Source organism: Hydra vulgaris, chromosome 07 (genome assembly GCF_038396675.1).
Source record: "Hydra vulgaris chromosome 07, alternate assembly HydraT2T_AEP".
Taxonomy (NCBI): domain Eukaryota; kingdom Metazoa; phylum Cnidaria; class Hydrozoa; order Anthoathecata; family Hydridae; genus Hydra; species Hydra vulgaris.
In genome coordinates this window covers 14,107,501-14,122,779 of record NC_088926.1, presented here as the reverse complement: position 1 = coordinate 14,122,779, position 15,279 = coordinate 14,107,501, and the positions used below count along the sequence as shown (strand labels likewise).

Here is a 15,279-nt window from a genome sequence, read left to right as displayed (position 1 = left end):
ATAATGGGCACTGCTCTAAAGAGCTAGCGTGTCCTGTGCCATCTACTACAATTCATTCTCATGTTACTCGTCATTCAATTAACTGTCATCCTTTTTCTGTGACTGTTCCTAAGAGCTCCAAAATGCTTATTCGTCTAGTTTTTTTCCTCGAACATCAGTTCTTTGGAATTTGCTTCCTTTATCTTGCTTTCATGATTCATATAATTTGCAATCTTTTAAGTCATCTGTCAATTGTTATCTTGCTCTACAATCTTCATCTTTTCTCTTTCAGTAACTTCCAACTTTAATTAGTGGCTGCTTGCAGCCTTGTTGGAAGCGAAGATGTTTAAAAAAAAAAATATCTATATATATAAATATATATATATATATATATATATATATATATATATATATATATATATAAATATACATATATATATATATATATATATATAAATATACATATATACATATATATAAATATACATATATATCTATATATATATATATATATATATATATATATATATATATATATATATATATATATATATATATATATATATAAATATACATATATACATATATATAAATATACATATATATCTATATATATTTATATATATATATATATATATATATATATATAAATAAATATACACATATATATATATATATATATATTTATAAATATGCATATATATATATCTATATATCTATATATATATATATATATATATATATATATATATATATATATATGTATGTATATATATATATATATATATATATATATATATATATATATGTATATATGTATATATATATATATATATGTATATATATATATATATATATATATATATATATATATATATATATATATATATATATATATATATATATATATATATATATATAGTTCTATAGTTTGTTGCATTTGGGAAGAACGGAAGGAAAAAAGTGATTCTTACACTAACACATACGTCACTTTTAATTACTTTTGACTTTTGTCCAACATTGGTGTGTTGTCAGAAAGTTAAAACCATTAATTTAATTACAAGCTATTCTTTTTTTAAAAAAACCACAAAAAGGCAAATTTAATTGACCAGAATGTTTTTAACAATTTAAACAATGTTTTTATTTTAATTTTTTTTAATAAAATGATTTTATTTTTAATTTTTTGAGTAAAAGGTTTTCATTTTTATTTTTTTTACTGGAGTGTTGCTACATCCACTATCTTACAGCCTGACTCGCTCGGGAGTGCTGCTACATCGACTGACAAATAGCCTGACTTGCAAGGGAGTTCTGCTATATCGACTGACAAATAGCCTGACTCGCAACAGAGTGCTGCTACATCTACTATCTTTTAGCCTGACCCACAAGGGAGTGCTGCTACTTCGACTGAGCGTTTGGTTTGGGCAGGCAGTCTATTAACTATTAAGAAAAGAAATTCCGGTCTTGCATTTTTATTTTTATTTTTTGTCAACAAGATATGGTAAAACTTTTCTGACATAATACAAGAGTTCTATATATATACATATATATATATATATACATATATATATATATATATATATATATATATATATATATATATATATATATATATATATATATATATATATATATATATATATATATATATATAAATATATATATATACATATATATATATACATATATATATACATATATATATACATATATATATATATATATGTATATATATATATATATATATATATATATATATATATATATATATATATATATATATATATATATATATATATATATATATATAATGATGCTGTTTTCTTATTTCAGTATGTAAATATGTATAAAGTATACGGGTCAAATCATTATATTTCAACCCATTCAAAAAAAACTTTGTGGGACACTATCTCTGATTTTCCATAAATCTAGTAACGCACATAACAATATGTAAAATTCATTCTGATTTTTACATATTGTTATGTGCAATATGTAAAAATCAGAATGATTTTTACATATTGCACATAACAATATGTAAAATTTGAAATTTCAGACTTTCAAGTACAACGGTTCAGGAATTATAGCCTCAGAAACATGACACAGTAGCCCCTCTCGGTCAAAACAGACTACTTTAGAGCTGTATAACTTTTTTCTCACTTTCAACTAGTGTCTCATTTTTTCTAGAACTATTTTCTGGATAGTTCTCTCTTTAAAAAAGTGGTTTTCATTAACTTGTGTTAAATTAGAAAAAATTATGACCTCCTCAACTTTGGAAAAAATCCTAAAAATGCTAAAATATGCCAAAATGAAACTAACTGTAGCATTATTCTATTCATCCACAAGTCTTTACAGATAAGTTTTCTGATTAGCTATTAGTGTCTGCAATAAATGGGCAAAATATAGGGATTTATTTATTATTTAGATATATTTAAGTTTAAAACTGCTTGTTGCAGTTTTAAACTTAAATATATCTAAAAGCAAAATGTCCACTCGCCTAAAAAAGTCCAATTTTCAGCCATATTGAGATGCTTGTAAATTTTTCTAACACTTTGTTTTTATCTAAGATTAACAGCATATAAGACCATTAGATTTAACTATCTGAAAATGCGAATATTATAAACTTGTTGAATCCACACCAAAAATGCCAGCATTTTTAAATAACCTTATTTTTCAATCATCAACAGTTTTATGTGTTACTAGAAACCAGTGTCCCTCTAATCTGCTGACTGGCCTATGTGAAGGGTGCAACTAACTATAAGTCATTTCTTAATAAAAAGAAAGATATGGTTGGTTGTCCTCTCCTTGATCTGGTCTTTATAGTAGACAGGGGTACAAATAAAGGGAGCAGTAACTTTTTAGAGACCTTCATTATTGTTCAAATAAAGGTCTCTAAATTAATATAGATTTTTACAGGGCTTGTGATGAAGAAAATCGTCAAGCGTGTTATATCGCGCTCGTAAAATTAGAATATGTTTTCATCGAGCGTGATTAAGTGCGCTCAAGATAACGTCGGCGAGCGCAACCGTGAAAATTGCTGAAGGCGATGCTCATAAAAAGCTTTTTATTTTATATTTCTTTTTTTATTTGTTACATAATTCTTTCGTCAAAAAATGTTTGAATTAGTATCACACTCATGAAATTACTTCAACGAAGTAGATATTTCTACTTCCAAACTTCTTGTATATTGTCAGTCGCGACTTTATTTTTAACTATTTTTGTTTTAAAAAAATAATATCAAACAAAAACACAACTTCTTATTGATTTAAGTATCGTTAACACAACTTCTTATTGATTTAAGTATAATTTAGTGACTTAGTTTTGCTTCGTTGTTTTGATATATGTATTTTAAAATGTTACGCATTAAACTTAATTAACAGTTAATGGTTTTTATATTACTTGATATTTTTTATTCAAATTAATTATTTAATTTTTTTCTAAAATTTCTTTTTTAAATTACGTTTTTTTATCTTAAAAAAATAACACAAGAATAATTTGAAATATTAATAAATAAGAATAATAACTTTCCATTTAATAAATATTGACGACATTACTTTGTTTCCTTTTCGAATGTCCTTGATTGCGAACATTCTAAACAACAGAATCGTTTTAAATTTGAGTTGCAATAAATAATAAAAAAATAATAAAAATGTTAATAAAAACCCATACTATGAACAAAAACTAATTTTAAAAATTACTCTATTATTAATATTTATTTTTATTATAAACGGTGTGTGGAATATTACAAACAATAAATCAAATAAATCTTACTTGATATTTTCACAAGATTAAAAATACTCTGCAGTTTCAATTTTCTTATAATGGTTTTCTAACTTTCTATTCTTATTTTATTTGCGCATTTTTGTAATCACATTGTGTTTCCACGTGCACATTCCATTATTGAAATTAGCGATTATAACGACTTTAAACTGCTCATTCATTACGTTAGTGCAAAAGAAAACGACGTTGTGCTTTTTATATTTTATATCAGTGCTTTGATAACAGAACATCTTTAATAAAAAATCTTTTTTAAATATTTTATGAAAATAAAAAAATAATCCCGAACTATTGGACGAGCGTTATTTTATACGCTCGTTATAAGCTGAACGCGCGTTGTTTATCGCGCCTAGAACGTTTGAAAAGACCGTTTACGGGCGCATTTTACGAGCGGAGCGCGATCGCGCTCACTTTATCACAAGCCCTGTATTTAGATACCTAATATATATATATAAATAAATTTCAAAATAAAGCCATTATTTCTTTAAATTCTATTTTCTCATAGGTAATTAGTGGTCTATAATGTGGTCTGGACCCCCCAATAGGTAATCAGTGGTCTATAATTTGGTCTGAATTTTCAAATCAAACCTATCTACATAATGCACATAACAATATATAAAAATCAGGAAAATCAGAGATGGTGCCCCTCAAAGTTTATTTTGAATTGGTTGAAATATAATGATTTGACTTATATGTTAAAACTCAATTTGAAATTTAGAATTCCTACTTACAACGAGGTCGTTGGTGAATTAAATAGTGAACAAGAAGATGAGGTTTTTTGTTATTTACCACTTACTTACAATTTTATTGAAAAGGCTGTCTATTTTAATTTAAGTATGATGTTATTTTATGTGCTTGTTGTTAGTACAATGTAGTTTATATACATGCATACATATATATATATATATATATATATATATATATATATATATATATATATATATATATATATATATATATATATATATATATATATATATATATATATATATATTATTAACTAATTACAAAGATTTTTTTTTTCAGATTTTTTTATTTGGTATAGGGGAGACTGGGGCTAGTTGGCCGCAGGGGTAAGTTGACGAACTGCATTTATCTTCTGAGCCTTTAATCAGAAAGTGACAAAAATTACACAGAACCTTCCTAATTGACCATTTCATCATTCACTTTAGTATTGTCAGGATTCGCGCATGCGCATGGGAGATATGATGATTTATGCGCTTTTTGGACAAAAACCTAATTTTTGGAACATTGCTTCCTTTTTACTTTAAAAAGAAAATAGTAAATTGTATGAAAAAAGAATTATTTTAAAAGTTCCAGTTACAATTGGTTTACTATATCCAGTCGGAATTTTTTTCAAAGTTGCCGTTTTTTAGGATCTATACACCAGGGATGCGGAGTCCCAAAAGGACTCCGGCTTTATATCTCTACTTTTTCCAAGTCTGTAGTGTCCAGAAACTCTAAACATGTTTGTTGACTTATGATCTGCGACAAGAAAGAAATTCATGAGATTTAAAGGATTGAAACTTATTGTTTTTAAGCCCAGAGTCCTGGAGTGCCGTAGTCCTTGCTGCCATTATACTTAAGGACTCCGAGCTTAAAAAATGATTGTTCCTCTAACCTAAAAGTCTTAACTTTTTTCCTATTAGTAGTCCATAAACTTATTTATATTTTTAGAGCTCCTGGATACCAAAAACTAGGATAAAGTAATCTTTTTGTGACTTTCAAATCCGGAGTCCTTTTTGGGACTTCGCATCCCTGCTATAGACTGCTTTTTGAAAAAAAGGCTTTGGGGTAAGTTGACAAATCTTTCACGGGGTAAGTTGGCTCAGCATTTACTATGGAAAAAAATATATATTTTTATAAAATTAATTTTTTTTTTTTTTTAAATTTTTAACAATACTGGAAAAATTTATTCTTACAAAAAAATTAAAAAATTTTTTTTTAGGTTTTTTTCACAGATAAAAAGTGGGCTACTGTTTTGGCTGTTATACGGACTAATATTTGGTACCATCTAAAAATAATATTAAATTTTGGGATAAAATTGTTTTTGAGGGCCTGGAATGGCCTCAAGAATTTTTTTTGTAAATGAATGCAAGTTTCATAAGTTACCCAAATTCATACTCTTTAAGACTACACTTTAATATTTTCAAAACAATGTACTATTAGGGCTACAGAGCTCATAGAGTAAAAACCGAGCCAACAAGCCCCGGTCTCCCCTAAAGACTTTTTAAAAAATGAAAAAATTTTGGTTTATGATTTCAAATTACTAGATTAAGGAAAAAAACCGAAAAGAAAGGGCTAAAAATAAGTTTAAAGAAGTCCATTTTGAAGTGTTTTTAATAAAAATGGCTCTAGTTTTTTTAGCAATGTTGCAGTGTATTTTAGATCATTACCTTGTTGAAACACAAAATTGTTTCCTTATCTAAGTTTTTCATCAGAATATTTTAATTTTTGGTTCAATATATTGTTACACAAATTAACATTCCTACCTTCATCAATAAATTCAAATTTACCAATGCCATATAACACTTCCGCTACTATGTTTAACTGTTCTACTCTTGCAATTTAAAAATTTCCCCATTCTTTTTCTTTTGTTAAAATGGCTTTTTACAAGCACAAAATACATCAACTAAACCTTGCTTTATAAATGCAATTACTAATTAATGTTAGTGGAATGTTTTCAGATGATTTCCTATATCTTATGCACTTTCAAATCGTTCTTTAAATTTCTTTATCATTTCTTGAAGTTGTTTTAACTTTTTGTTCTTGCCAGTATAAATTTCAAATGTTTCATTTTGTTTGGAATTTCTAGGAATATTTGTAGCCTCTAAGATTTTTCTATTAGTATTCCATTTTCTAATCAAAAATTGTTTAAAGGTTAATTATTTAAACAATTGTTGAGAATTGTTTAAATAATTAACCTTTAAACGCTGTTCTGTTTAAAAAAGTACACCAAAAATGTAAAACTTAAACATTTTCTCTTAATTTTTTTTCTATATACTAAATGAATTTTTTTACATAGTAAATGCCTAAAGGGATCTCAAACTCAGAGATATGTTGTGTTCATAATAAAGAGAACGATAAAAAAAAATGTTTGGGCTAAATTTTTTTGATGAACACAATTAATTTTTTTGTTTGTTATGTAATCGATCTGATACACAAACAAAAAAAATTCAATGACATCATGTACTGAAACTCTTAGGAATAACACGAGCTTGAATAAATTATCAAGTCTGTTGATTGCAGCATATATTTTTCTGACTTTTCTGCCTACAACAAAACAGAGAAGGCGAGCTTCGACTAAAATAAAAAAGTTTTTCTTGGTGTGCATTTATTCTTTTGTTTTATTCGAAAAAATTGAGCCCAAAATTTTTTTTTATTATTCTCTTTAATATGAACACAACATGTCTCAGAGGTTTGGGAGCCCTTTAAGTATTGATTAAATAAAAAATTAATATTTCAACATTTAATATTTCTATATATTAGGTGGTTTAAAAAGGTAACAATTTTTTAAAATATCTTAGTGTTTCTCTAAATGTTTTTTTTTCAAATTCTTTTACTTTGATAAACTTTAAGGATGAGAAAGATCTTGAAAAAGTTGAAGATTTTGAAAAAAAATTTAACTTTCGATTTGAAGAACCGGATCAAGATCTTGTAAGTTAGTTTATTGAAGTAGACAACAAAGCTGAAAGATTTTTTTAAATTTTAATTTCAAATACTATCTTATATATAAAGTTAGTAATAAATTTTCAAGTAAAAACTATTATATAATATATGTATTAAAATATAATTATTGTAATTTACATTTTAAATAATTATACTTCCAAGTATAATTTATTGGATATTTATCAATAAAATCACTGGTTTACCTGGTTTATCTTATTTCATATCTCTATATTTGCACTATAAATGATATATAAATACTTTATATAGTATATATAATTACTTATTGTAGTTACATATAAACATTTTTATTAGACCAATTTTACCTACTTATAAAAATCACATTTTGCTTTTCTTTAATTTATTTGAAAATTAGAATTATTATTTGATTTTAAATTTATTTAATGAAATAGTTTTTTTTAAATGTATAGCTAGTATGTAGCTTTTGTCACAAGGTTTCCTTTTTATATGTCTTTATTGTCCTTTTAATTTTTATATTTTCTTTTTTATTAATTTCATATTCCTTGTATTTTACTGTTTGAGAGGTTTTTCGGGTGTTTTAGACATTTTTTTGGGTATTTTGGGTATTTGTGAGGTTTTGGTGTTTGAGTGTTTCAGTTGTTTGAGAGGTATTTAAGGTATTCAAGTGATTTAGGTTGTTAAGAGTTTTTGGTGTTTAGCATTTTTTTTAGAGAAGTTTATTTTATTGTAACAATGAATTATAAGATAGTAGGCTAGAGACTATTTAATAAATGTAGCAAGTGATGCTGGTTACTTTTTATCAGGCTCTCCGAAATATCATTGGTGAATGAATCATGGTTCTAATGATGAAACCTAAATTGCACCTATTTTTCACCTACAACTGATTAATTTTAATTAGCACCATTGTTTTTTGATATACATACTACCCTTACTCTAATGTTTTAATGTACTAATGTTTTAAATAAACATGTAATAATTGATATTAAATTGAATAAAAATACACACAGCTAATTACTGTACAAACTATTTGCAAAAAAAAAAAAAACTTGCGGAGAACTCAAAATTATGACATGGCCCCCACAATCCCCTGATCTCAACCCAATGGAGTTACTATGGGAACAACTGGATTGTGAGGTATGAAAAGAGTGTCCTACATCAACAACCCATTTGTGGTCAATTTTGCAACGAGTGTGGAAAAATATTTCATTAATTTATTTGGATAATTTAATCAAACATATGCCAAAACTTGTTTGTGCAGTAAGGAAAGCAAAGGGTGATTTTTTCATGAATGTGAATGTAAAAAAAATATAAACTTTTGTTCGTGTTATATTGCTAAAACTTGTTGATTTTTATCATAGGTTTAAACATGTTGATTAGTTTGTAATTATTTATAATGATGTTTGGTTAATTGTAATTAGTTAACTTATTTTTTTATGCATTTTTTTGCAAAAAACAGAGTGACCAGAAACTTTTGCCAGGCAGTGTGTTTATATATATATATATATATATATATATATATATATATATATATATATATATATATTAAATTTCATTTCGCTTGCAAATGAGTAGAAAAGCAGTGTCAGAGAGCTTCAAATGGCGAAGTTTAAAATTATTAAACTTATTGGTGTTTCTTAAATTTGAGTGCAAAAAACAGTGAAAAGCTGGGAACTGACATGTAATGTTGTTGACATGCCTCGTTCTGGAAGACAACCAAAGCTTAGTGACAAAAGTAGTATATTTAGAACCAGTAGGTTAAGTCCTCGGCTCAGCAACAAAAATTTTAAATATTCAACCAATCCTTTTCTAATCGAAATGTAAGCAGAGAACTTGTTAGAAGAAGGTTGGCAAAAAAAGGTAATGTGTCTATGCAATAAGAAAACCTATCTTGTCAATCATGGGTCGATGCAAAAGACAAAAAAGATTGGTGCAAAGAATGTTTGCATAGGGTAGTTGAAGATTGGGCAAAAGTGATTTGGAACGGTGAGTCAATTTTTGAAACCGCAAAGGAAGAACATACATTAAAAGATTTGCAACTGAGAAATATTATGAGCGCTATTTACAAGCAAGATGACAAAGTGGTGGGGGCTCAGTAGGCATATGGGGTCTTGCTTCCAGTAAGATGGGGCTCTAACACACACAGCACATAGTATAACACACTGATTTAACACAAATAAGATCAATTTGTTGCCTTGGTGCTCGAGATCACCCGATATCAATTCAATAGAAAATATTTGGTCATGGATCTACACTAAACTTTTAAACCATCAAATTCAATCAACTGAGCATTTGAAGCAACTTCTGAATGAGTATTGGTTAAAAGTGCCACATGAGATGTGCATGAAGTTGGTCGAATCAATGTAGAGAAGTGACCGGGGACCTGGCCCCAGCTAAAATTGAGAATTAAAACCCGGCCTTGATAAAATTTTAAGATTTAGCAGGAGTTAATAGCCAGGACCAGGCAAAAATATTTATAATACTTAATATATTTATGCATACATTTACTATTTATTAAATACTGGCATATATATATATATATATATATACCGATGCCGATGAATAGGAAAAGGCCGATACCGATGCCGATACCGATGAATTAACTAATTATTAAAGTTTTGAAGATATAAAGCCATAGAGCTTTAAATTGGGTAAATTTTTTCATGTAATCCATACTGGTAAACAAATACTTGGACCCAAATAAATAAACTTGCCTGTAAACAAAGTCAAAATAAACAATTTTTCTAAAAATTCTAAGTGATGCATAAAGTTTAGATTATTTATTATTTAATAATTATCAAAATGCAGGATAAAAGTATTAAAATGCCATCGGTAATGCATATCGGTAAATTAATAAAAAAAGGCTGATGCCGATACCGATTCCGATTGTACAAAAAGCGGCCGATTAGGCTGATGCCGATGCCGATTAATTGGTACATCACTAATATATATATACATAAATTATGTTAGTGCATTCTACAAAGAGAGTGCTCAATGTTCTTAAAGAACAGAGCAATAATAAATTAGTAAAAACATTTATCTAATTTTTAGTTGTCTTCTATAAGTTGTTTAGCCATCTGTAGGCTCATTTTAGGCATTCTTTCTGATGAGTCTACTGATGGTAAAACAACTTGTAGATGACAACTAAAAATTAGATAAGTGTTTTTACTAATTTATATATACATACATACATATATATATATATATATATATATATATATATATATATATATATATATATATATATATATATATATATATATATAATATATATATATATATATATATATATATATATATATATATATATATATATATATATATATATATATATATATATATATATATATATAAAATAGCATATTTATATATTACTGTATACAAATGTTCTAAAAATCTCTAGATCAAAAGATACCCAAGAACAATAAAAGAATCTGTTCGATGTGAAGATGATAAAAGAAAACAAAAACGAAAAGATAGGGAAGAGCGTAAAAAAAAAGAAAAAGATAAAAAAATCCAAGAGCTGAAAAGATTAAAAAAACTTAAAAGAAAAGAAATTATTGAAAAAATTGAAAAACTTAAAGAAATTACTGGAAACAATAAAGTAGGATTTTTAGAAGAAGAATTAGATGGAGAATTTGATGCTGCAAAGTATGACCAACTTATGAAACAAGTATATGATAAAGAGTTTTATGATGTAGAAGAATATGAAAAACCAGTTTTATCTGATGATGATGATCTTAAGGAAGGTAATAAATTTTATCTGATGATGATGATCTTAAGAAAGGTGTTAAATTTTATCTGATGATGATAATCTTAAAAATGGTATTTAATTTTAGGATAAATATTTATCCTAAAATTTAATACCTTTATTATATTTATAATATTTATTTATTATATTATATGATATTTGTTTATTATTTAAAAGTGAAATGTTTGATGAAAATATACAACATGGTGAAGATATATCATAAACTTTATTTCATAAAAATTTATTTGTATTTTCATTTTCTACTGTATGGATATAAAAATAAATGCATTCATAAAACTTTGCCATTTAATAATATCCTCCATGTTTTCATTAACCATATTGTTTGTTATATAATTTTTTGTGACCAAATTGTTTATTATATTATTTTCATCAACCACATTGTTTATTATTTTTTTCATCAACCGCATTATTTAATATAGTATTTTCATAAACCGCTTTGTTTATATTATTTTCATCGACCACATTATTTATTATATTATTGTAATAATCAGTTGAATAAAAAAACCAAATCGAGCGATTTTATTAAATTTGTTTTAATAAACATCATTATTAAGTAGTAAGATTCTTTTGCTGGTTTGAAGAATGAGAAAATAGGCATGCTGTGAAAATAAAACCTTTTTTAATCAAAATATTGTGCATTACTATGCTTACAACAACAAAAACTTTATGTAAATGTATTATTGCATGTATGTAATTCACAGCAAGTGACTCAAAATACCAAGTGGTTAATATGTATTTCACATCAAGTGACCCTCTGTCATTTTATCAGTTTTATGGGTTTTTGGTTTTCCTCGTGTAACAATAATGAATAAACAGGAAATTTTTTTTTTTTTTAATGGGAAAAGCCTTTTTTTTTATATAAATAATGTCAAAAATTATTTATTAAAAAAATATATCAATGACAAAAATTTTAGATCCTATTTAAACTAAAATTGTAATTCAACTTTTTTTTTATTCTTCTAGAAAATTGGGATGAGTGGACAGGTGCAGAAAAAAATGAAGGTTAATTTTTATTCAACATTTTCATTTTTAAGACATTTTTTAATGCGGATTTTTACAAAAAAGTTTAAAAATAATAAAAATACTTAAAAAAAATGTTTACATGTATAAATAAATACTGGTATGTTATTGGATAAAAGGATTTCAGTGTTTTAAAGAAACTTTAGTTAATTATTAATTACCTGATTTAGATGATAATTAATTATTATCCATTAGTTAATAATTAGTTTTAGTTCTAATATGAAAAAAAATTTTTGAAATTTTCTTTTTTAAAATTATATAAAAATAAAGCTCTATTACTATAGATTGATTATATAGATTGATTATATATTATATAGAATATATATATATATTAATATATATATATATATATATATGTATATATATATATATATATATATATATATATATATATATATATATATATATATATATATATATATAAATATATATATATATATACATATATATATATTTATATATGTATATATATAAATATATGATATATGTTGATTTTACCAACAAAAAATGGGACCACAAAATTAAAGGAATGAAAAAAGCATATGAAAAAGACAAACTAAAAATAAAATCACTAACTGAAAGAAACGATAAAAGAACAGATAGTATTCAACACTCAACAAATAGTCAGGATTTTGAAACTGTGCAACAAATACAACAAACAAGCACTTTTCTAATTAATGATTCATCTCTATCTGATAATAATTTACCATCAAAAAACCACCAACGACCACAACGAGCAGTAAAAATGAAAAAATAACTCCTAAAATTATAAATTTATCAAAAATAAAGCTATCAATGTTACAAATATCTCTATTACTCAAAGGTCCTAAGTTTACTCCCACAACCAAAGGTAAATTATTTTCAGTGAAATCCGATTTAAAAGAATTTACAAGGAAATTGATCATCCATGAACAGTTTTATACAGCAATGAATAATTAGTAAAAGATAAATCTAATCGGGAAATGTTCACATCGAATCCTCTTTTATCAAACATTGTACAACAAATAAATAACTTAGTTCCTGGTGAAATGAAAGTAAATTATAACATTACAAAAAAAGAACATAATGCCTTAGAAGAACTAAAGAGTAACAACAAAATTATCATTAAATCTGCTGATAAAGGAGGTTGTTTAGTTCTGATGGATGCAGATTACTATAGAGATAAACTTGTGTACCATGACCATTTATTAACTGAAACATTTAAAAAAGTTGATAGTAACAGATGAAATATGTTTTAAGAAACTTAAAAATCACGTGGATAAATTTAAAGAATGTTTAACAAAAAAAGAAATTACTTATCTCAAAAACTATGAATGGAAAACTAGCAATTTTTATGTGTTACCAAAAATTCACAAATCTAATGCAATAGAAAATTTTATAAAAGAATCTAATAAGGAATATATTGAATGTTTATGCCCCGATGATCTGAATGGAAGACCAATAGTAGGAGGTTTTTTTTCGCCCACCCAGCGCCTTGGTGAACTCGTTAAAAAAATCTTATCACCTCTTGTACCAAAATTAACAACATATATAAAAGATGATTGGCATTTCATTAGAGTACTACCTAACAATATGGAGTACCAAAATACTACTTTATACAGTGTTGATATTTCTAATCTTTATACTAGTATTTCTCATGAACTAGGTTTAGAAGCGATTAAATTTTGGATAAGTAAATTACGTGATGATATACCTATCAGATTTTCGGAAGCTTTTATTTTAGAAAGCGTGAATTTTATTTTAAAGAACAATAATTTTACTTTCAATAATGAGTTTTTCAATCAACTAATCGGAACAGCTATGGGAACAAAAATGGCTCCACCATATGCTTGTTTAGTAGTAGGATATCTTGAAGAAATGAAATTATTTCCTAAAGTTTTACCGATTTTCTTCAATAAAATTGAATGCGAGAATATTCAAAACAATTTCAAAAGATACATGGATGATGGTTTTGTCGCTTTATTAAAATCAATTAATGTTAATTTGCTGTTAAAGTGTCTCAATTCTTTACACCCCGATATCAAATTAAAGAAGAACAATCTAAAATTTCATATACGAATACCACACAGTACCAATTTTTAAACTTTTTAGATATAACAGTTATTCTACATGATAGCAACATTATTGAAACAGACATTTTTTATAAACCTACAAACTCCCATGACTATCTAAATTACAAAAGCCATCACCCTAAACACACAAAGGAAAATATACCTTTTACATTAGCTAAACGAATCATTTGTTTCGTATCTAATCCAATAAAAATGGAAATCAGACTTCAACAACTAAAACAATTTTTAGTTCGATGCAATTACCCAGTAAAAATCATTAATAATGGAATTTTTAAAGCTCGAATGTAAATTATGTTAGTGTATTTTACAAATAGAGTGCTCAATGTTCTTAAAGAACAGAGCAATATTTAATTAGTAAAAAACACTTATCTAACTTTTATCTTTGACTTGAAGTTTCATCATTGCTGGATCATCAGGAAGAGTTACTAAATCTCAAAAAAAATTCAATTTATAGAAAAAAATATTTTACAGGAAGTTATAAATTATTATAAAAAATTTTTAATTACTATATTTTTTTTTTTTTTTTTTTTTTTTGTTAACGGGAAGTTACAGAAACTACGCCACAGTGTTATAAAATGGGTTCTAACCTTGACTTTCTGACCCGAGAAAACCCTTTTGTGGAATGATAGCCCACACTATGGGGATCACTTGGATATAAGTATTAAAATCAGATTACAACGTCATGGCAAGTTATTGGCAGGGCCGTACGGAACGACAAAGACATGGGGGGGGGTGAAAATGAAAAAAACAAATTTTACCAACAATATTTTTTTTTTTTTTTTTAGAAGCCAAATTTCAGTTTTAACTGACATAAACCATAATTTTCGAGTTTTCCGTCAAAAACCGACAGAATATAGTACAAAATATAGGTTATTCCAATAAATATGAACTAGGGAAACAAAAAGACATATTCTGAGAGTTTATCGTGTATCTAAAATGAAAATTATGCTTTAAAATAAATATTCTAATACAAGAAAAAATCATTCTAAAATGGCTCTTTTCATAAGCAATGTTTACTAT

At 25.8% G+C, this 15,279-nt stretch overlaps 1 protein-coding gene across 1 annotated transcript in view; it reads left to right on the top strand.

Annotated features, from left to right (window-relative positions):
* LOC100212289 (protein KRI1 homolog) overlaps positions 1-15,279 on the top strand; it is an 81,514-nt gene that overhangs the window by 49,582 nt on the left and 16,653 nt on the right. The window contains exons 7-10 of the mRNA XM_065801137.1: positions 4,469-4,523; positions 7,330-7,407; positions 10,799-11,144; positions 12,131-12,169. Coding sequence (XP_065657209.1) covers positions 4,469-4,523; positions 7,330-7,407; positions 10,799-11,144; positions 12,131-12,169 — 518 coding nt within the window. The remainder of the gene's footprint in view (positions 1-4,468; positions 4,524-7,329; positions 7,408-10,798; positions 11,145-12,130; positions 12,170-15,279) is intronic.